Here is a 20,634-nt window from a genome sequence, read left to right as displayed (position 1 = left end):
CACACCGCTCACAGGGGACCCTATATAAGGTCTGCAGCTGTCAGGTGGACGACACTGGCTGCTTTGGGGACGACTCGCTTTAGGGAATTACAGCTCTAGATACCCGTACATCCAAACTCTATAACAATGTCTCACGCTTGGGGATACGCAGCTAACAACGGTGAGGCGCTCATTGCACGTACAGGCTATAATGCTATAATGACATTGCTGAGGGGTGTTACAACCTGTCATACCAGCGGGAACAGAATGAATGAAAACAGGGAATGCACCGGTCACTGCAGAGATTTTTAATTCTGCACACTTTGAGGGGGTCTTTTACGCGCGTTTTCAGCGCATCAATATTCTCAAATATGTCACAATAAAAACTCATATTTCAAGACAAATACTAATAATAACAATTGTATAATGATATCATTTTTAGGACCCGACAAATGGGCCGATAACTTCCCCATTGCCAATGGACCCCGCCAGTCTCCCATTGACATCCTACCTGGTGCATCAGCATACGACGCGGGGCTGAAGCCGCTCCAGCTGAAGTACGACCCCTCCAACTGCCTTGAGATCCTCAACAACGGACATTCCTTCCAAGTGACCTTCGCCGATGACACCGACAGCTCAAGTTAGTGTTCCATTAATAATGTATGAATTCTGGCCGCTCAGTGGAGCCCGCACTTGATATCAACGCTCAATCAAGTGTGCATTGTATTGCTTCGTCTCAACCTGGAGAAAACGCAATATTTTACTGCATTTTCGATTATTATTGCAATGTTTTTAAATGTAATAGAGGAGCTTTACGGTGATTGGTTTGCAAACAAAGACAATCAATGTCCTCATGATGATTTATGGGATGCAATAACCTGCAAAATGCGGCATTCAGGTTTAATGCGCTTCTGTGTGTTAACATCATCTCTCCGGTCTCCATCTTAAAGTCTGTAGAAGTCAAGCACGTTAATATTCTGTTAATATTATGGATACATGCGCCCCAGTTTCCACACGCCTATACAGTGATTTCACATTAGTGATCAAACAGACGAACATAGACTTCTTATTGGTGTTTATTTCTTTATTTTGTGGTTTTTTAAATAGAAAAATAAATGTTGGTGATTAGGCTCCAGGGGCTCCATTCAAAAGCCGAGCACAAAGCATACTAATTGAATTGGTAATGTAACCCCGAGCAAACATTTCCCACGCAGACTCTTTTCTGCAGCTATAGTGTGGTCAAAAGTGCGAAATGTTACTCTGCAAACAAATCTTGGCTCTGTAGACTGTTAATGCGCTAAATATGCGTGGGAGTGAGTTACCATGTAAAGACGTGGGGTTGTTTTCACCCTGGTATAAAATGGAGCTTGCATTGGTTCATTTCTTTTCTTTGTTAATTGTATTTCGATTCTGTTTCAGAAAGAGACAAGAAAAGGGATTTTAGATTTGGATGATTTTGGATTGGTTGTCCTTTAGCTCATCTGATAAAGGTTAATGCAGATTATTGTTACATAACCAACAGAATCATGGATTATTTCTGGTGGACATGCATCAAGATGAAAAACACAGAAGCACTTTTGCTAAGAATAAGAGCTAGATGAGTTAGAGCCTCTTAAATCCTCCCTTGGTATTTCACTGTGCTTATTCTGCACCCTGCCCTGCTAAATAAAGAACAAGCTAAGTCTGCATGTCATTGTCATACATCATGTCATGCATCATGTGTGTGCACAGTGGAAAAGATGAATAGCACAGACTCTTTATTTATATTTTCCAGGTTTCATTTAAACTCAGGCGCAACCTCAAATGTCTCAATGATTCGTTTTGCACCTTCTTATCATTTGAGGTCGACTGCTGATAAACAAATATCCTGTTTAGAGAAGGCAGTGTGTGTGTGTGTGTGTGTGTGTGTGTGTGTGTGTGTGTGTGTGTGTGTGTGTGTGTGTGTAAGCTTTTCGTAACAAAGGACCAGCAATAGCACAATATACAGGATTTTCTGCTACTTCGTATACTGCAAATATACATTATGTAACATTTGGAGGAGGTTTGACATTAACAATACCTGGACATCATTTAGGGCTGAATGTATTTGACTAGAGCTTACACAACAGGAACTGAGACTGCTTTTAAGAAATAGGAAGTCTGCTACGGTGACACGAGTGTTTACGTAATATCTGTTTTTATACTGTCCTATTCATCCTTTTAACCTGCTCCTCATGTTTTAATATTTTCTGTTCAGAAAGTATAAATACAACAAAGTCTCATCAATGAGGCACTACTCAGGTTCAGTGTGGGATGAACTGACGGGTGATGTGTGTTTTGTCCTGCAGCTCTGAAAGAAGGCCCCATCTCAGGGATCTACAGGCTCAAGCAGTTTCATTTCCACTGGGGAGCATCTGACGACAAAGGCTCCGAACATACCGTGGCCGGGACCAAGTATCCTGCTGAGGTACGGATCTGCTCTGACTCTAAAGTTTTTTGTTTTTTTTTCTATTTTTATTTATTTTTCATATATTTTTTTCTATTTCAAATTTTTTAATTAAATTTTTTTCTTTCTTTTTTTTATTTATTTATTTTTTTACTAAAAAATTTGTTTATTTAATTTAATTTTTTTATTTATTTATTTTTTTTTTTATTTAATTTTTTTTTTTATTTTATTTTTTTTTTTTTTTCTTGTTATATATTATATATATTACCAGATCAGAAATGACAGGATTTCCACTGTTCCACTCAATAAGACTACTTTTGAGGGGATTAGCTTTTGTCATTTATCTCTTTCATTTTTCCCAGCTCCATCTCGTCCACTGGAACACAAAATACGCAAGTTTTGGTGAGGCTGCTAGCAAGCCTGATGGGCTCGCTGTTGTTGGAGTTTTCCTGAAGGTCAGTAGCAACGATTCGAGCATGTTTACCGTAGTAAAGTGCATACTTGTAGCCTGTTGCAATGTATAATACTGTTTGCAGATGATCATATAGTTAACTTTATGTGTATTCTTGTTTTTTTTCAGATTGACGGTTCAAATGCCAGTCTCCAGAAGGTTCTTGACACCTTTAGTGACATCAAGGCCAAAGTATGTGTCTATAAAAAAAACCTATATTCTCCTGAATTTTATGATTTATGACAATTTGACTGACGTGTTCTTCACTTTCTTTATTGTTTTCAGGGCAAGCAGACCACCTTCGCCGGCTTCGACCCTTCCACCTTGCTCCCTGGTTGCCTCGATTACTGGACCTATGACGGCTCCCTGACCACACCCCCTCTGCTGGAGAGCGTTACCTGGATTGTCTGCAAAGAGTCAATCAGTGTCAGCGCTGAGCAGGTATGTGGCTATAGCTCACAGAGCCCATTCAGCGTGACCAGAAGCCTTGGCTGCGTGCCTAGAATAGCCCCGTCTGCAAATCCTCTCTTACACTTCGATCCAAATCAAGGGCTTAATTGTTCAGATTAGCTGAGCGGCTGAAACGAGAAGAAGAGCCCCTCTGTAATGGGAGGAAAGGCAATATGGCACTTTCAAAATGAGACCACCAAGAGAACGAGGGCAAACAAAAGTTCACGCAGATGCTGTTTCTCTAGCACAGTGTTTCTGTTTCAGTATGTGGGAGTCAACAGGAAATGTCCACCCAACACATGCATCATTCTGTACTTTAGCTTCAGTCAATGGGTGATTTCACAGTACACATCACCTGCATTTGCTAAGTATTTACTCCCCAAAATGACCCCTAATCCAAGCTCTTGAAATGGATATTTGACTTTTAACCACCCGTTAATCTAAACTAACAGCCTCTTCTGGGCAGGTTTGCCCTCGTGGTTGGAGCCTTCAGGCCGAGTGAGAATGAACACCGCCTGCTCAAATGTTTATTTCATGGCGGCGAGTAGGTGTCTCAAGGGTAAACATGTGAGACGTGTTGACACAACCTTTAGACTTGGTGCCATTCAAGGCAGGTCAAGCAGATAATGACAAAGGAGTCATTCATACAAAGTAATACATGTCATTAGTTAACGGTTTCTCATCAGGTAATACAACATTATTATGTTATTTTGTCCCACTAGTAACTAGTTACCCAATGTGTACATCATGTGGCTGAAGCAGTGTAATGACAATAGACTGATTCATGAGCCAGAGTTAAAGTTAAACCCTTTAAAATAGGTCATCTGACACCCTGCTGTAGCAGCTGATTGGTTCCTCTTGCCTTGTCTGACTTTTGACTCTTTTGGGAATACGCTTATTTGTTTTCTTGCGAGTTCGGTAACAGGATCGTTACCTCTTTCATGTCTGTGGTAAATATGAAGCTTACGCCAGCAGCCAGTTATCTTAGAATAAATATTAGAAACAGCTGTTCCTTTGCTGAAAATAGATTGTTTTTCGTTTGAAACACCTCCTGCTGGTAAAATATAATGCATCCTCAATGATTAAGTAACATTTTAAAATCGGGGATTTTTACGTGTAATAGAGTATTTTTACAATGTGGCGTTGCTAGGCCTGAATAATTTAACATTTTGCCAAATACGCTTATTTACTTTCTTCCCGAGAGTTAGATGTGAATATTGATTCCACTTTCATGTCTGTGCGCTAAATATGTTGCTGCAGCCAAGGAGCGGGCTAGCTTTAGCTTAGCATAAAGACTACGAACAGTAGATAACCACAATTTGTAGTTTTTACACTTGTTTTTGTACAAATTAAACAAATGAGATATAACTTTTTAATTGGTTAGTTTTGGAGGAGCTGGTCGGCTGATTTTGTTAACTTTGTACTTTAGCTGTTTCTTCCTGTTTATGCTAAGCTAAGCTAACCGACTGCTAGCTATGTCTTCATAGTGGTAACATCAGTGGTATCAATCTTCTCATCTAACTCTCGGCAATAAAGTTAAAAAAACCTGGTTCCCACAACGTCAAACTTCTCCTGAAGCATCAACAATACAACTGCTAGGGCACAACTCTGAATTGAAGTCAATGACTCAACGGTGAGACTCGTGATGTGTTTTGATGAGTGACAGTCACAGCGGGTCAGCAGGAATGACTAACGGGACCGTCTTCTCCCTTTTCACAGATGGCCAAATTCCGCAGCCTGCTCTTCTCTGCTGAGGGCGAGACCGAGTGCTGCATGATGGACAACTACCGCCCTCCCCAGCCGCTCAAGGGTCGCTCTGTCCGTGCTTCCTTTAAGTAATGCCCCTTCCCCCCCTTTTGCCCCTTCTGCCCTGTTGCCCTCTCCCTTCCCCCTCCCGTTAGTCAGAATTACCTCTTTTGCAGTGAGCCACGAAGCACACATATCTCTCTCCGTCCAATTTTTTTAAGAAATCGAATTCCTGTGGCCCATTGCTTTAAACGCTGGCCATTCTAACTGCGATGTGAAGCACTTGAAGGATTTGCAAGTTTCTCTGTAAGTTATGAGCCAGCAAAGATTCCCTGTCATGATTTATTCTAAAAGACAAAACACTTCACGATGGCTGCGACACGTTTATAGGATTCAACATCTGGTGCCAATGTTTTCAGAGATGTATCACCGGCGTTCGTAGGTCTTCTTTTGTGTCAACAAAGACCACAAGGATGAAAAAATTAAGATAAGCTGCAGTCAAAATGGTGCCAACAGGAAGCAGAACGCATAAGCTAGTCGCAGTGGGCAGCGGGGGGGAGGATGAGACTACATCACCATCTGTGAGGAGGTTAAGGTGCAGATAAAAAAGACACACACACACACATACACTGGACACATACACTCCCGTTGCCAGTCTGTCTGTAATCTCTGTCGACTGCCAGCCTCTGCATCACAGCAGCTTAATGAAACGCTGCAGCCGCCTCCATCACAAACGATTGACTCAGAAAATCCCCTCTGGCACACACACACACACACCATGGCACGCTCAGCCTCGTGCAGACATGATGCCTATAGGCGCTGACCTGCTTATTGATTTGAATGCAGTGCAGAGCAGCAAAGGACACGAGGACGGGCTGCTACTACTGTGAGATACCGAACATCATGACAATGGCTCACTGCTCTTATTTTGCAGCCTAATTTTTAAATCGTTCATGTGTTTGTCATCCTGTATTGTGTTTTTATTAGTATTGTGTCTTTTCTAACCTGACTGCTTATGCGAAATAAGTGATTCCTAAATTATGTTTTGTAACAAAAGCTCGGCTGCATTTTGATGCCGTGGTGAAATAGCAATAGAGAGGAATGATCCTCCTTTTCTATATGAAATGTGTGTTGTTCTGAAACCCCAGCGAGTGCTAAAGCTTAAAACGCACAGTCGCCTTGTGGGCGAAGCCATAGTGGCTGATGCACAAAGCCAAGGAATAAATTACCCTGCCAAGGAAGACGGGAAGAAAAGAAGCTGCCAATGGATCTGATTATAATGTCAGCCTGCTGAAGAACTAACAAAAGACCATGAGAGGGGCTGAAGACTTCTGGTGTTAGCCCTGTATGCATTTATGAAACAATAAAGAAAGATTGTATTCACATAAAAAGGAAAAAAAAATTACCTTATGCCAATCTTTATTAGGGACGTCCTATGAGTAGGTGTTGTCGTCATTCTATTTCTGAAGTGGATGTTTTACTCGTGAAATAAATATATTTTATGACTAACTATGTCAAGTGTTTCGCTTCTTTCTATACAATTCAGCAAATCCTCCATATTACCTGTTTGAGTCAATCAGACCACGTCATGTTTGCCATGCAGACTGTCAGTGACTCTATTCTGTTGTGTCAACACCTGAGACCCAACAGGACTAGAACTACACAATCTCAAATGACACGTTGGTGAAAAATGAATCTTTAAAATGATTATTCTAAGTATGCTATATCTAAATAGTATTACTTCTGGGCTGTTTTATCATTTGTTTCTCAGCCAAATAATTTAAAAATGAAGGAATGTATCAAAGAGACACCCATGTTGCAGTAGTATGTCTACATGTGCTTGAAAATGTTTAGGTTGTGCTGTCTGGTGAAATTATCTATCACAGCAAAATGTCACATTTCACAGGACAGTCACAGTTCATTTGCATATTGTGTCAAACAAAAATAGACCAAACACAGGAGGAAATGCGTGTCTTTCTTTTTCAAAATGACTGACCGAGGGTAACTACCCCCCCTGATAGTGTGTGATACTTTAAATTAGGACCCATGGCAAACATGTTATCCATCTATTCTATTTAATCTATTAAAACTGCAAAGACTGCAACTGGTTGCTTTTGACTGAGGTCCCCTGAGACCCAATACATTTGTATTTTAAAAAAAAGTCAAAACAGAAACAATGATATGAAGTCATTAGCAACCAATTGACTGACAAAGTCATGAAAGATGAAATAAAACACCTGTATTTGTCTGGTGCCTTCAGGGACCCCCAGTTGATGGGATGAGAGTTAAATGTCTCTAAAGATTGACGTGAGGTTAAACTTCCTGGACATGCATGTTGTGGTGATCATATGGTGGCACTGAAGTCATTGCTAAAGAAATTAGATGTTATCAAACTTCCTGTGCACCTTTGCAAACATCCACACACTATCTGCGTCTGTGAGTGCAACATGCAGGGGTGGAGGAAGAACTGATCCTTTCATGAAGGGATTGTTTCACAATGTGGAAATTATGTATTTTGGATGTTTTCTTTCCACTAGTCTGGAATAAGGCATGTTATGAAAGCAACATAGCCCAAAGTCTTGCATAAACAATCTATATTTTGGGCAGTAGTGTAGCTCTTTCAGAAACAGTAGCTCCAGTTCATGGATTTTGTAAGTACCTGTGGAAATACTTGCCTATAATAAAACTGCCCACAGTCCAAAGTACTGCTCCTTCAGCAATGGGGACGGAGTATTTTCCCGCATTAAAGCCGAGCTGCTTCCTAATCCTAAACTATGTGTAATGGTTTTAGCTAATCAATAATCTTAAAACTGCAGACTGAGACAGAGTTGAGTGGGGAAAAATCCTCCAAACAAATCTATTAAAAGTGATTCTGACTGCCGACACAAATCAGATGGTGGGCGATGTGGGGTCATCACGTGTGGGACAGTATAGACACGGCTAGCTGCTAACACCTCAGCGCTCCAAATCTTAATCAGCAGCGGCATTTCGCCCTGAATGTGAGCGACGCTTGACTTCTCCCCTCTCGTGTTAACCCTCGACGGGAAGATGAGACGGGTTTTAATCAACAGAGTTTCTCGACCTCCTCTGCTTGAAGGGTTGGTGTTACCATAGTTTTGTCAGCTGGTCTTGAGGCTCTGTGGAGGAATGTGTGTGTCCCCAACATACAGGAAAAGTTGTCTTGACCACACAGAGCTCTAATTAAAGCTGGATTTGTCCCCAGTGGACTCTTAGTCGCCCAATGTGTCCAGAAAACATCAATAGAAATGAGAGCTATCGACTGATAAAATGTCTGTCTGGCTCCGAATCAATAACGAATTGTTTAATTAAAAAAATCCCCAGTGGTGGCATTGGATAAAAGTGTTATAACCAGTCAACCCACAAGGTCAGCCTACAGCAGGAGACAACAGGAGATGAAACCAGTGATGTCTGGATTCTCTCTGTGGTCAAACCAGTTACGGTACGAACTCCTGCTCAACAACGAGGTCAATCAGTCTGTTTTGTTGTCAGGCTGCGAGGTAAAGTATGAGGAACTGCTGCCTATCAGATGAACTGTCAGTCCAATTTGTAGCTGGAGCTACAGCCAATGAGAGCTCAAGACACGAGCTGAGGGAAAACCTAGCGGAGGGGTCGCCTCACCTACCTGTGTGTGTGCAATGTGTTGCATTTGCAGTCGTTGCACCAAAGGTTGCTGGATGTTTGCATGAATAAACATAACATAACACAGTGACTGATCTACATAGGGGAAATAGTAGAGACGTGTGGAAACAGGCTTTTATGTGACATCAACAAGCGTATCGGTGGCGTGTGTTTTGGTGATAAAAACCTAGTTCGGAGACCTCATTCGGAATCCTGTCAATGAAAAGTCTCATAGTTTGTGACACTTTCGACAGTCAGTCATGTCATTTGAAATCCACTACAACTCATGGACTCCTGATTACAAAACAGCAGGTTGTGTACTGTGAACAGTACAGCGGTCTTTGAATGTCGTGCAGTGGCTTAATTGATCATTTACTAAACCCCACTTAACCTTATTAGTTAGTGTTGCTACGTCTGTGGAGCTTTCCATTCTTGCACGGCACATAAGCAACTTACAATGACACCAGTGGCAGATTCAACCTTCAGAACTCGTATACTGAAATGACGACTGTCCTGTGTAATGGAAAACGTCTTAGTATGTTGTGTAAATGCTTAAGTGCTTGTACTTTTGCTCTGAACTTAACGTTAACATACGTGCTCAAATGTATCTTGCTGTTGGTGTAATAGAAACTTGATATTCTTATGAGTATTTTATATTCTTGTAAGTAGAACTGTTTTATATACTTGTTGTGGATCTGGTGACTGCCAGCACCCATATCCTCTTGTTCTCTGTGTTGGATAACAAGTACCTATTGCATATTCACATGTTCTATGCCTTAAGGATAAAGCGTATATATCTGTGTGTCTGTTGTAACACAGATAAGGCACCTCTTATACTTTACTACCATGGCCTGCTCGGCCTGAAACAGGATGTTCCAGTACACAGGCCCCAACCCTTCTTCACTCCCTGTGCCTCTTCTCTGGCCGGAGAATAAATATTTTTAAAAGACAAGTTCTGTTTGACAATATTCTTCATTTCAGCTTAAAAAAGACTCGACAGCGGGTAAAATCTTTCCACCACACCTACCAGTTTTTATCAGCAGTAGCCAGCTAGCTCGTTATGCTATGTTAAGAGTTGGTTTAAAACACTGTCTTCGACTAACTTAACCACAATCTTTCACAAAATATACAGTACACTTGAGGCTACAAAAGCGTGACAGGCCTTGTCATGGTGTTCAAAGATGTTAAAAGATGTCCTTTTAACATCCTCCATGCTGGATTGTTTGAAAAACACTGGTTTTGATCACCTTCATCCCCCCGTCTTTATCTCAGTACAGCCTCCTTTTTCCACAGTCCTATTATCCCACCAGCGCTGCCTTTGTGTTGCATCTTTTCATCTCACTTGCTTGTTGTGACAGCTGGGTGAGAGGAAATATCCTGCTGGGTCACCATCATGTAACACACATGTGGCCACGCTGACTTGCATGTCTTGTCTCCCTGAAAACATGCTTTAATAAACCGATCAGAGTACAGCACAAGGCCTGGTCGTGGTCTGCAGCAAGGTCAGAAACCTCAATGTCATAACAGATTTGCATTAGTTACACTTCGCTGAGCCGCACATGGAATACATGAGAGGACGATGGCGTATTGTTGTTTAAATGGATTTTATTGATGATATAAGTGGAAAGCAAACTAAATCAGGGCTAATTCTTTATTATCAGCGCACAACAAGTCACAGTCAGCATGTCACACATTTTTCCTCCAGGCTTCTGACCTGCTTGTTGCATTATCAAGGGTGCAAGCGGGGGACATGTATTAAGTAGACATGAACTCTACACACACATAGAAGAGAGGGGGAGGGAGTCTGAGGAAATGCACACCTCTGCAGTATGCAGTCAACAGATCCGACGTTGCACTTCTGTGTGACTGACAACCAAGGTGATATCTAACCTCCAGTCAAAGACAGGGACGTCCATCAAACCATCAACCTGACGCAGTGTTACTTTATTTCATTTCAGTCAGGATGGTAAACACTCAATTTTTAAGGACTCCATGGAGCAGTTACTAGATGGACTTGTGCTGGGATTAACAATAAAAGTTAGTAAAACTACTCGTCGATTTGTGACGTACTAAAGGGCAACATGATTTAAGTTTTCTCTGTGGAGTCAGGGGTCCCGTTAGGACAAAATCACACAACACAAACTTAGTATTGATGTGGTTTTGTGTTCTTACAGTACAACCTCTTGTACAGGAGCACTCCTCTGTCTGCCAAAGGAAACTTGCAGTTCTGTGATATTCCATTGCGTGAAAGGTTTCACCACTTCAGGTTGTGTTACATATGGGTCCAGCTGCTGGGACACAGATCAGGGTCTGGACAATCCTGGCTTGGTCGCTTTTGTAGGTCAACGTTTGTTTGTTGTTTTTACCAGTGTAACCAGTATGATGGTATTTGAATGCCTACATTTCTGTCATTTCTGGTGGGGATGTGTGTTTTTGAAGCTATTATGTGCACTGATTGGGTCACATGGTGTTGATCAATCATGTGACAGAACATGTGTGGCTGCTTAACGAGGTTAATAGGCCTGATGAAGAACACTATGTTTGAAATGTCGTTAGGTCGAATTTGGTGACGATAGGCTATTTTGGCAGTAAAGGCTTTCGATGCATAAATCCAGTAATTCACATTTTGTAATTGTGTGTTTTGCATCCCATGAGTCCGTCAATGAGGGCGAGATGGACAACAGAGTGCTGCAGGAATAAGTACAAACACCTGGAAATGCCCTTTGGGTCTTGAAGAATTTTTTTTTTGGTTAGATGGATATATATATATATATATATATATATATATATATATATATATACAAAATAAGCTTTGGATCTCCTATTGTGGCCTCTTTTTTGGAGATTTTAAAGTTTTGTCAAACGGCGTAAAATACTCTCACTCCAACACCTCGTCAAGTTCCCATAAGTTATGTTTTCCGTGGTTTCACGTTTATGTATTTCTCGGGTTGCCTGTTTTATTTTGCCATTTACCTCTCCCTCTGGTTTCAGATAACTTGACTTTATGCCCTCGTGTGATCACCTTTCCTCGCCCTGATCAGCGTCACCTGTTCCCAATTACCTCCCCTCCTCCCTCCAGTATTTAGTCTCTGTGCTCCACCTTCGTCTGAGTAACCAGTGCGAGTGTGTCGCTGCCTTTTTGCCTCACCCCTGTTTTGGGTTTGTTTGCATTTGCTGACTGCCTACCTGTGTACCGAACCTCTGCCAGTAAAGACAGTGTTTTTATAACTGTCTTTATGAGAACATTCTTTAAATGATAAAGTAAAAAAGCACCATGAATGGCATATTCATTTCATATCTGCTTCTGTAGCAAAACTCCTCATTCCCACATCTACGAGTCATCAGTTCAAAGATAGTATTCAGGAAGCCCTCCACTTAGCTCTAAGCATTTTTCAAACCGTGAGCAAGAATGGCCTCACGTAAACATTTCTACAGCAAATTTCCTCTGTAATTTCCTGCTTCTTTGTCTTCATTGCCATTTTATGTAAACACCCACCTCTCAAGTAGTGTGTTTCACTGACATATGTGAAATCCACTGTGACAAAAGTGTGCGTCATTATACTCTCCCTTATTGTTTGATTAAGAAATAAATGATTCAACACACTCTGGCCTTTAACCTGGGAATATAAAGCATGAAATAGATTGAAATTAAACAAACGTATTACATCTCAGAGCCTAATCCTTTGTATAAAGCACATGCAAGTGTTTACTTTGTTTCCCAGACGTGCAAGTATTAACAAACACTGACCCTTAGAGTGACTCTCAAACGTCTACAGGCAAAGTCACGGTGTAATCCAATCAGTGAGTTGAATTTAAAGGCCATGGGGATGACAAAATATGTCAATATACAAAGTAAAAATGCAAATATTCATTCAAGAGGAAGCACTCTATTTAGTTTCCCACTAGGAAAAACTAATAAACACGAAGATTTCTTTTAAATCGTGTCCATTAACTGAAAGCCTCGATATTAATCATCTCCTATTGTGGCCTCTTTTTTGTCTCTGATCACACTTTATTTCAATGTCAAGTACGTCTACTGCTTTGTTAAGAATAGCATCACCGCACTTGTTTGAAGGATTGGACATTCTTAATCACAAAAAGCTTTTTAGTGAGTATAAATAGAGGCAAAAATAACCCTGACAGGTTTGTTTGAGACCAGTATGATTCTGCATTACATCCATATACTCGTCTCTAGCTCTAACTTTAATGAGATCATGGGGTAATCCCTGCTAACTGCAGGGTCACGCTGCTGCTGAACCAAACTATCTGTGACACTCACACTGTGGGTCACTACACAGTGCTGTGACACACTTTTCAGCATATGTTTCATTAATTAATCATTTGGACAGGATGGATGATGATGAGTGTGCATTTTGTGTGTCTGTTTTAAACCCATAATCCACAAGATGCTTATTAATTTGATGCCCATTGGCCTCATTTGGCAAAGCAGTGATAATGTCTTTTTCAACAGGATTTCCTGAGGTAATTGCAAATGGCGCCACTTTTCCATCCAACGGTGTGTTGGAAGTTATTTTTGGCCCAGAGAGGCCCCCGCATGCACATGCTTCCTCTTAGCTTTAAATCAGTTTTTCTTTCTTTTGTGTTTGGACAATCTTCTCAGCTATACGGTGGTCATTGCTGCTCAAGCTTACAAACTGGAATCCACTATACAACTGAAAAAAGTGTTTTTGCAGTTGCAACAAGTTAAGCAAAGTGGAACCGTGTTATGTGCACAAGGTACGGAAGTCACTTAATGAAATTGACGTAAAATAAGTCAACGTTGACTTGGTTTCAGACGGGACACAAACAGCTGTCTCCTGGGTTAAAGTCTTGTGTTTGTCTGTGCCTCAGTATCAGAAGACGAGAAGAAATTACAGCATTTAGCACATCACGAGTGAGACCCAGTAGTAATAACTCAGGTGGAGCTGTGTATTTCTGGAGTGTCGTAAATGTTTCCATGAGGTCTGAAGTTAAACAAACTTGATGATCTCAAGACGTCAGCATTCCAAGCAACAGGAGTATCCTCAAGTTGTCACTGTAGGCACGAAACTCACGACCCCTTAATCAGAGAGCCTATAGCTGAGAGCTTGAGCCGGCACAGTCCACGGGAAAGCTATGTGACATACCGCAAAGTATCCACCATGTGCTGTTTGGAGTGAGGTCCCTCATAATGATATCTCCTGACTAACATGACAGTATTTTCTACTGATAACAGAGACATGGCGGTTGATAGCAGAGGGGTGTGTCGCCCTTTGGAGGCCGCCCCACTCTCCTTGTACGGCTGGGGAACAACCTTATCTAGGTCACCTACACAGAACCTCTCCTCCTCCTCCTCCTCCTGCTGCTCTGTTGGCCACGCTGATAAGAAGAATGAGTCTATTCAACGAGGCTATCGGGCCAGTGAGAGTGAGCCAAACCTGTACCAGCTCCAGCCATTTCTTTGTCCGTGGGATTGTTGGTTTCTCTCTCGCTTTCCCTCTTTGTCCCTCACTTTTTCTCACACACACACACACACAAGGAGACAAACTTATTTGGAGGTGGAGGGATGTGTCGCCTGAATAGATAATAGCCAGTTATTCACTTTCTCATTCCTTCCGTCCTTTGTTTTCTTTTTTTCCCAGTCACTCAGCGGAAAAAATCGTCTCCTTCTTCTTCATGTCATCCATTGATTTCCCCCTTTCATTGCTCCTGACCACAGTCAAATTAAACCACCCATGGGCCGGATTTCTGTTCATGCTCCCGTGCTCTCTCTCTGTTGCATGCTGGCTAGCATTACCCATGGGGAGTAGGGTTTCCTGTAGAGCGGGGGGGGGGGCCCACGTTTCTCACATTACCACCTGTTTGTACGGCAACATTTACAGCTCATTTCATTTTGTAAAAAGTCCTTCATGATGTTCAGCTATTTTACTTTGCGTCATAGTTATTAAATTCATGACTGCAATCCGTATTTAACGGTGTGCATGTGTTTGTTTTGGATCATGTAATAAAGATCTAATGATTGGTTTACCTGTCGGTTGAATTGCACCTGCTATCAGGAGATTACTGTAATCTTTTTTTTAATCATCATTCCTCTTTGTAAATTATTTGGCAGCACTTGATTCAAAGATAATGTGACCGTAAAATACTGACGTCAAAATCTCAAATGTTCTCTTGCAGTTTTCTTAAAACAAGAAGAAAACTATTGGAAACAAGTTGAATTCAACCCACGTTAGGATACAAACACATGAACAAAGTAAAGTTTGAGTTAGTGTCGACGGTATTCACCCAAAGTGTCAGACAAAGTTCATCATGAAAACTGGATCTGAGTTTTAAAAGAACTTCATATTGCATTCAGTTTATGTATTTATGGTCATAATGTATGTAATTAAATAAAAAAAGTCAGATTTAATCTCACAAAAAGACTACTAAAAGCAAAATGGCAGCCTAAAATGCAACGAAATAAATATCACAGTGGTGACATAACATAAGAGGTACAGTAAAATGATGAGTCGACTGATATTCAGTTGCTGCCTAAAAATGCTTTGTCCTCGATTACACATTGAAAACTTCTCTATGAACACATCATTCTGTGCTGAAACAAAGCACAATGTTCTCTCCTAAGATAAAGACACATATCACACAACGCCACAAACATCCCTCACCACTTCGACACAACGCCACAACAACTGTCGATGTGTCTAAAGAGTCCCGTTCATTTCAAAGGAACACTTGTCTGGCGCCGTGAAGGAAATTCCTTCAACGCAAACAGCAGCGCAGAGAAAGATCACGCCTCTGATAGACCGACGTAGCCTAAATAGCTTCAATCAGGGCATCTAACGGCAGAGGAAATGCGTGCTGCACCCCGGAGTGATGAGGCGATAAAGTGCAGCAGCCGCGGCCCTCATCGGCTTTCAAACAGGCTCGAGATGCCAGAGAGATTCTGGAGATCGTACGACAGGTGATGCACATCACACACGTGAAGCACATGTAGCTTTATCCGAGACATTCAAAGCCTCAATGCAAACGCATACCCACATGCAGCCATGATTAATGACATGCCAGGTGAGCTTTGGCAGCTCTGCGGCTGTTTGTCTTTTGTCGTGAGAGGATTCATTTACAACCTCAGTTTACACACTCAGCATTAAGTAGTGCACTTCAACACTGTCTTGTAAAGATTTAGTTAACCTGCTTCACCAAATACATGCTGATACTGTAATTACTGCATGGATTAAGTTTCTTACAATTTACAATCCTATATGTGTCCCTAAACTACACAGAAGCCATTGAGATAAGGCCGCGGGGGAATGTTTGCTTGTACAAAGTACAAGACTTTGACATCAAAGACCAGGATTTGTAACCTGCATCTCGTGTGCAGTAGGTTTGAATGCTACTAAAGCCCTTTGTTAAGGCACAATGTGTAGGATTTTATTGACTCGTACAAAAGTAATCCCTCTCCATCATCTCTTCTGACCCACTAGAGGTGTGTGGCGGTGTCTGTATCTGCAGACATCCTACTCCTCTGTCTGTATTTTGCTGTGTTCGGGACGTTTCACGGTGTCAACCTCTATAAAAACAAAAAGACAAGGTATCAAATCGTAAGCATGCGAAAAAGGCAGAAATGTAAATATAGGGTGGCTAAACGGAAAGCTCCATTCAAAACAATAGAGAATCTGAGGTTGGCTTTCAGCCGCTGGCAAGTATCTAACCCTACAAGCGGGCAGGGGGCGTGGCTTCTGTAGTCGTTGAACTGGGGAGGAGGAGCCAACTTTGAATGTTGTGTTTACAAACCGCAACCGAAAAGTCAAGAAAAACATCACGTGTTTAAGGTTTGGCAAAGTTCATGGTTTTGGTGGAAGTCAATGCGTCCCAGCTCATGCTTCCAGTCAGTGTTTATTTGATATCTAACCAAAACCATGATATTTCCATTACATTTCATCACTACATATCAGAAAGTAATCATGCTTTAGTTATAGCCGATATAGTGAATGTTCTCAGATGCGGTCGATGTAAATGTATCCTCATTGCGCTGATTCATCCGTGTACCATGAACTTCCCCTTTTCCATCATCTGCCACCACTTCTGTTAACCTTCAGCATCATTACGTCAACTCTCACCCAGAAACGTTGTGGTCATCAACACCACACAGACCTTTAGTGTTTGTTCTCAGGCATGTGGGCACGGAGGGTTTCACAATCAAAATGGCATCAGCAGAGATAAGCTTCTTGTTAAATTCACTGAAACTGACATTCACCCTCATTGCCACAGATTATGACATTCACATTTGACATGTGAATGTCATAATAACTATTGAACGTGTATCAACAAACGGTCCTGAGGGCATCCAGATTAACTGACATGGGTGTTGTCGGGGAGGCTGACGAGCACAGTTGAGAAACAGTCGTCATCAGACAGAAGGTTATCAAAGAGAATGGGAACAGCTATGTGAATGTAACGCTTGAGAAATGTGTTTCAATATGTGTTATGAAGTTAAATATGTAGATGGATACTAATTAAAAGTAAAAGTCACACCTGAATGGAAGGGAACAGAACATTTGGCAACTAAAGCTAATTATAAATTGCCATTTACAGATAAAAACTCACAAAATATCACTGACAACTCGCTGCTTCTGTGTGGTTAAGTGGTGGTTAATTGTTTACCAGGTTATCTTCGCCCACACCGCTGACAGAGAGTTAATGTGTAACACATGTGACAGCCCGAGCTCTGGTCGTATGTTTATTTTTATATTCTATAAAAGAGCAACCGTTGATTTGTTTAAAAAAAAACTGTGTTCATGCTGCAAAAGAAATGCGTCGTATCTGATGCACCAGGGTGCGGCTGTTTTTTGTCTGCTCCAGACTTCTGGCACCACATGTTGGTTCTCTGATAACGAACAGTTACGCATGATAACGTACTGAACGTTCGTTTTGAGGAGACTACTGTGCTGCAAGAGAGGGAAAGTGAACACCCAAACCTACTGTAACTGATAGATTAACTGTTTGAGACTGTGGGAAAAGTGCCTAATGCCCCCAAATGGGTTTTATTTGATTTGACTTATTTGACATATAAATATCATAAATGTTTGATTTCTCAACGGTATTGAGTTCCTAAATGACAAACGTACTTTTAAGAAATAGGTGAAAATAACAATCTTATGTTCATTCAGTAGCTGTTTTGGAGCTTTCAAACACATCTTTCTTAGCAGAGTTTGCCAACGCCAGCTTTCAATCTCAACTTCAAACCAACATGGAAGTCCTTACAAGGACCCTAAAAATATTTTGTATCTATGATTCCATGACAACTCGCCAAAGTTAATTTGCTGAGGAAGACGTTTTGACAGCCCTTTGGGTGCAGATTCAGGAGACTCATCTTGCCTCGCTGCATGGAGATCCATTCGCAGAAAGACCAAGCTTTGCATTTGATAACGGGGTTCACGCCTCTTGGCGTGTTCAATACCTGTTTTCCAGCCGTTGCTCTTGATGTTCAGGAGGTGGATGTTACGCAGAGCCTTTGACATGAAACCCGGAGATAATGTCAGTAAATGTTAGTAAAACACAGCCTTTGCTTATCCCGCGTAAATGCAGTGCACGAAAAAGACGTGGGGGGTTGATTTCTAAATCACATGAGGTCTGCTGGTAATACTAGTCCTGCGCAAACGGGGCTTAGGTCCTTAAATCTGTTGAACATTTTCACTGTCACGTAATCATACGTTAAAGGTCCTTTCGACCACACATGCACTTCAATGTCACTATTTACATTATGAATAATTAATGGTAATATTTAAATTCTACAATGCGTCAAAAAATTGCCTTGCATTGCTGATATAACAGTGGCTGAACCGAATGAGATTTTTGCAGCATGTCTGTGCAGCGTAGCAAAAGCTGAACGCAACCGAAGTGCGATCTGCCACAGTCCCTCGCCTGCAGGCCCAGTAGCTGTGCAAGACAATACGAAATGACAGCTTCTCTGTAAAACTGACAAATCGTTGGACACGAGGAAGACCTCGGGGGTCAAGGCGGTAAACCTGTGGGATGTTGATGCAAGCAAAGATTGCTCACAAAGAATGCATGGACACAGTGAGCGTTGCTGAGCCGTCACTACAGCTGTCCTAAGCAGGTGTAGTGTTAAACTTGTGACACCAAGACCAGCATATTTCTCCACATATGCTTCACCTTTTGTTGTACAACTTGTTTCCCAAACCCCAATGCAACAGATCTCTTGTGCATGTCTCCAAAGGTTTTGCAAAACGAGTATCAAAACAATATGTTTACCATTCAAGTACATTTTATGTGACGATAACATCAAATGGACACATTTCATTCATGTAGGAAAAGGTTGACTGACAATTAAAGGTTCCCACTAGTGGCACTAGGCAGCAATGCTGTAGCCATAAAAGATGAAGCAAAATGGGCATGAAACTTTAAACAAATTATCTATATCTTGGTTGAATATGATATGATTATAAAAATATCAAATTATAGGTTGCAGAAGAATAAGCTTTCTCAGACTTTTCAGCATTATTCTTTGATCTCCTGCTTTGCGTTCAGATATTTCAGGATGTTACTGCCATGCTCAAGGGATGCTTGAAAATGGGTTCATCAAAAGTGATGTAACAGCAGAACAGTGCGTTTCCCCTCTGCTGCTTTAATGAGTTCATCTGATGTCTCTGCAGATAATGATGATTGCTGTTAATTATCTACACAGGGGCATCAGGAAGCTGGTCGGGCTGGGTGCTGTTTTTCTATCGCCGTGCTTCATGTGAGATGCTGTTCACAAATCTGCTGCATAAGCCTGCTGACCTGAATTCAGTGTTTGGATGATCGCTTTGTAGAATGTTTTGACTCACTCTGCTCCGGGGTCCTCAGCAGCAACGAAAGCTCACAATTCAGCTCAAAATGGGGCTTGATTTTATGAGCATTTTTTTTTTTGTAGGATGTATTCAACATTCATTCATTTTAAGTATTTTGCATGACATTTCTCTGACCTACTCATCTGATGTCGCCGCCTTATCTGTCCAGCTCCAAAACCAGATGCTCGCTGTGTCTCAGTGTTGGCAAAGCAAACACGAATGCCTCCGTCATTTGAAGTGAAAACAGAGAGAGTAAGGCCGGGTGATTACCATCCTCCTTCCTCCCCAGTGAGCTGTGGGGGGGGGAGCAACCGGCCTCCTTATGCAACCAGACACTGTCTGTTTGGCACCCACATATCAAACTGGTGTATAAATACCGAGACAAATGGGGGAACAGGTTTGTCCACAAAAGAAAAAAGTCAAAGGTTTTCACGGATAAGGATCACACATTTATCTGTTTGTACATCACACAGTGCACGGAGCGGCCATCAGAGGTTATGGGTTCATGGGATGCAGAGACACATGTGTGTGTGTGTGTGTAGGGGTTGGACAAAAATATTTAAATGTGCAATACCTGATGTGTTTGGCAGTAAGGAAAAGATCACCATTCGACTTAGCGTTATTGTTTTTGCCACAAAGGATGTGAAAGTCAGTGATTAAGTCTGACCTTTGTTCTTTTATCTGTCTTGTCAGTTTTTAAAATTCAAAATGAGGTGAAGTGCAGTCAAGCATTGTTTCTTACAGCACTCAAATAAAGGTGCATGAATAAAATGAACATCCAATAATTAAGGGAGAATTGTACTCACTCCAATAAGCTAAAAAGGTGTTTCAGAGGCTAATATTTTGAGTCACAACAAAACTCTGTTTTCAGGTTTACAGGGATTACATCTGCCAGTTTCCTGCTTCTGCACAAGCATTTCCCTTAATATATTTATGAATGAACAAAGGTCCGCATTTACTAATAATTAAGCCAGTTTAAATTGTGTTAATTCAGGGGTGGTTTGCGCCTGAGGCTTAGTTCTGGTTCTGGCTCAACACAGCACTCCCTCATTGCTGACTATTTCTTTAAGAAACAATGAAAACCGTTGTAATAATGTGCCGAGCTGGTGAGAGTCTCG

The 20,634-nt window shown here is 41.4% G+C and overlaps 1 protein-coding gene and 1 long non-coding RNA gene across 2 annotated transcripts; one reads left to right on the top strand and one right to left on the bottom strand.

Moving 5' to 3' along the window:
• On the top strand, window positions 1–6,560 carry LOC142937739 (carbonic anhydrase 1). The gene is made up of 7 exons (XM_076080816.1): window positions 1–160; window positions 422–619; window positions 2,307–2,425; window positions 2,767–2,859; window positions 2,985–3,047; window positions 3,141–3,296; window positions 5,025–6,560. The coding sequence occupies exons 1-7, from the start codon at window positions 127–129 to the stop codon at window positions 5,142–5,144; spliced, it is 783 nt and encodes a 260-aa protein (XP_075936931.1). The 5' UTR covers window positions 1–126; the 3' UTR covers window positions 5,145–6,560.
• Window positions 6,561–10,275: 3,715 nt separating this feature from the next.
• On the bottom strand, window positions 10,276–19,645 carry LOC142937742 (uncharacterized). Its single transcript, XR_012949436.1, has 2 exons — window positions 16,784–19,645; window positions 10,276–16,233 (listed from the first exon to the last, which is right to left on the bottom strand). It is a non-coding gene; the product is annotated as an uncharacterized LOC142937742 (long non-coding RNA).
• Between the last annotated feature and the right edge of the window lie 989 nt (window positions 19,646–20,634).

The sequence above is a fragment of the Anarhichas minor genome, unplaced genomic scaffold, assembly GCF_050575085.1.
Source record: "Anarhichas minor isolate MPS153535 unplaced genomic scaffold, ASM5057508v1 ptg000074l, whole genome shotgun sequence".
Classification (NCBI taxonomy): Eukaryota; Metazoa; Chordata; class Actinopteri; order Perciformes; family Anarhichadidae; genus Anarhichas; species Anarhichas minor.
Note: the sequence above shows the minus strand (reverse complement) of the source record. Positions and strands in the feature narration are given on the sequence as shown.

What these genes read in the sequence shown, in the direction of transcription:
- LOC142937739 (XM_076080816.1), top strand. Translation starts at nt 127, where the DNA reads ATGTCTCACGCTTGGGGATACGCAGCTAACAACG. An exon ending in CGATGACACCGACAGCTCAA is followed by an intron (nt 620 to 2,306) that starts GTTAGTGTTCCA and finishes TTTGTCCTGCAG; the next exon opens with CTCTGAAAGAAGGCCCCATC. An exon ending in GGACCAAGTATCCTGCTGAG is followed by an intron (nt 2,426 to 2,766) that starts GTACGGATCTGC and finishes CATTTTTCCCAG; the next exon opens with CTCCATCTCGTCCACTGGAA.